The following is a 1291-nucleotide window of genomic DNA, read 5'->3' as shown; positions in this document are numbered from 1 at the left end:
CACCACAGGTGGAGAGATCGGGCATGAACAGTATTCAGACACGGAGGGAAAGTTGTAACGGCTCCCACCAGAAAGTACGTTTGGGTGAGGGGTACAAATCATCCGAGGAATACACACGTGCCAAATAATTTGCGATGCCACTTTCTTCCAAACTATCTAGGTTCAGCATACGGGAGTCCACTCGTTTCATACTTCGAGCATAAGTGTGTTACAGCTCTAGTAAAGTGAATACTGTGTGCGCGGTTTCCAAGGCCGAAGAAAACATGGGTGGGCCTGAATAATCTGGCCCATATGGCGGCAAAATCTCCGGGTGAAAGGCCGAATGGTCTTCTGGTTATTCAGCTCTTTCGACGGAGGCCATCGGTTTAGAATATTTAGTACGCTCTTTGTCCATCAGCTTCAAGAGACCAGACTTAGTGATTAAAGGATTCTTATAAGGCTACGAGATTACACTGCAAAAGCCACTAGACCAATAGCTAGCTTGGGAGGAATATTCATAAGCAATTCGCACCACTTGAAGCAAGCAATTTTCCTGTTAGCTCATACTTACAAGGTAAACATCACAGAGTTCATACAGCCAAAAGTTGAAGCACGCAGTTGTAGCCGATGGGAACTGGAACTTGTTGAATCCGTCGTTACATTGCTGGACTGCGTTCGCAAGCCGGGATAAGATCCATCGGTCCGTGCCGGAAGATAGTGGATGGTTTCGTACGCGGAATAAGTGATCCTTCAAAGAACCACCACTGTCATGCGGTGCTTCAAAGTTCTGACCCAGACAATGATAGAGCGCATATCTAGCAGAAGATAAATGCAGGACTAAGGCTGATGAAAGTGCACGAACGAGAAAGATGACAGGGATAAATACAAGGAAACTTCAAAGAACAGTTGGACAGTCTGATGCTAATTTTAAGGTTATGAAAGTGTAGATAATGAGACGTATCGAGAAGATAACACGACATGTCAACCATTTATTCCATTCGCACAAACGATTGACCTGAGTGGTACTCACACCCAAATCTACGCTCGTAATTGGTCTGGAGTCCCACCGGGGCGCAACTGTGGGTGAACATAATTGACAAAATCAGTAGTCTTGGAAGATGTCTGTGTATTTCCAAATCAACCATTCCGTTGCGTAAATCATACGCTTCTTGCACGTGCGAACACGATGTGATTCATGATATTCATTTCTCATACTCTTACCTACTTATAACAGGGAAAGATTGCACAGTGTTCCTCCCTCTTTGGTACGCATGTATGGTTGTACATGGTTTTCGTAAGAGATGGACTGCGC

General features: G+C 44.8%; 1 protein-coding gene across 1 annotated transcript in view; it reads right to left on the bottom strand.

Moving 5' to 3' along the window:
* Positions 1–1291, bottom strand: part of T265_13748 (hypothetical protein) — a gene marked incomplete at both ends in the record, with an annotated part of 41661 nt that overhangs the window by 14013 nt on the left and 26357 nt on the right. Inside the window, one exon of the mRNA XM_009170319.1 lies at positions 551–794. Coding sequence (XP_009168583.1) covers positions 551–794 — 244 coding nt within the window. The remainder of the gene's footprint in view (positions 1–550; positions 795–1291) is intronic.

The sequence above is a fragment of the Opisthorchis viverrini genome, assembly GCF_000715545.1.
Source record: "Opisthorchis viverrini unplaced genomic scaffold opera_v5_98, whole genome shotgun sequence".
Lineage (NCBI taxonomy): Eukaryota > Metazoa > Platyhelminthes > Trematoda > Opisthorchiida > Opisthorchiidae > Opisthorchis > Opisthorchis viverrini.
The sequence above is the reverse complement of the archived record's forward strand: the minus strand, read 5'-3'. Positions and strand labels throughout refer to the sequence as shown.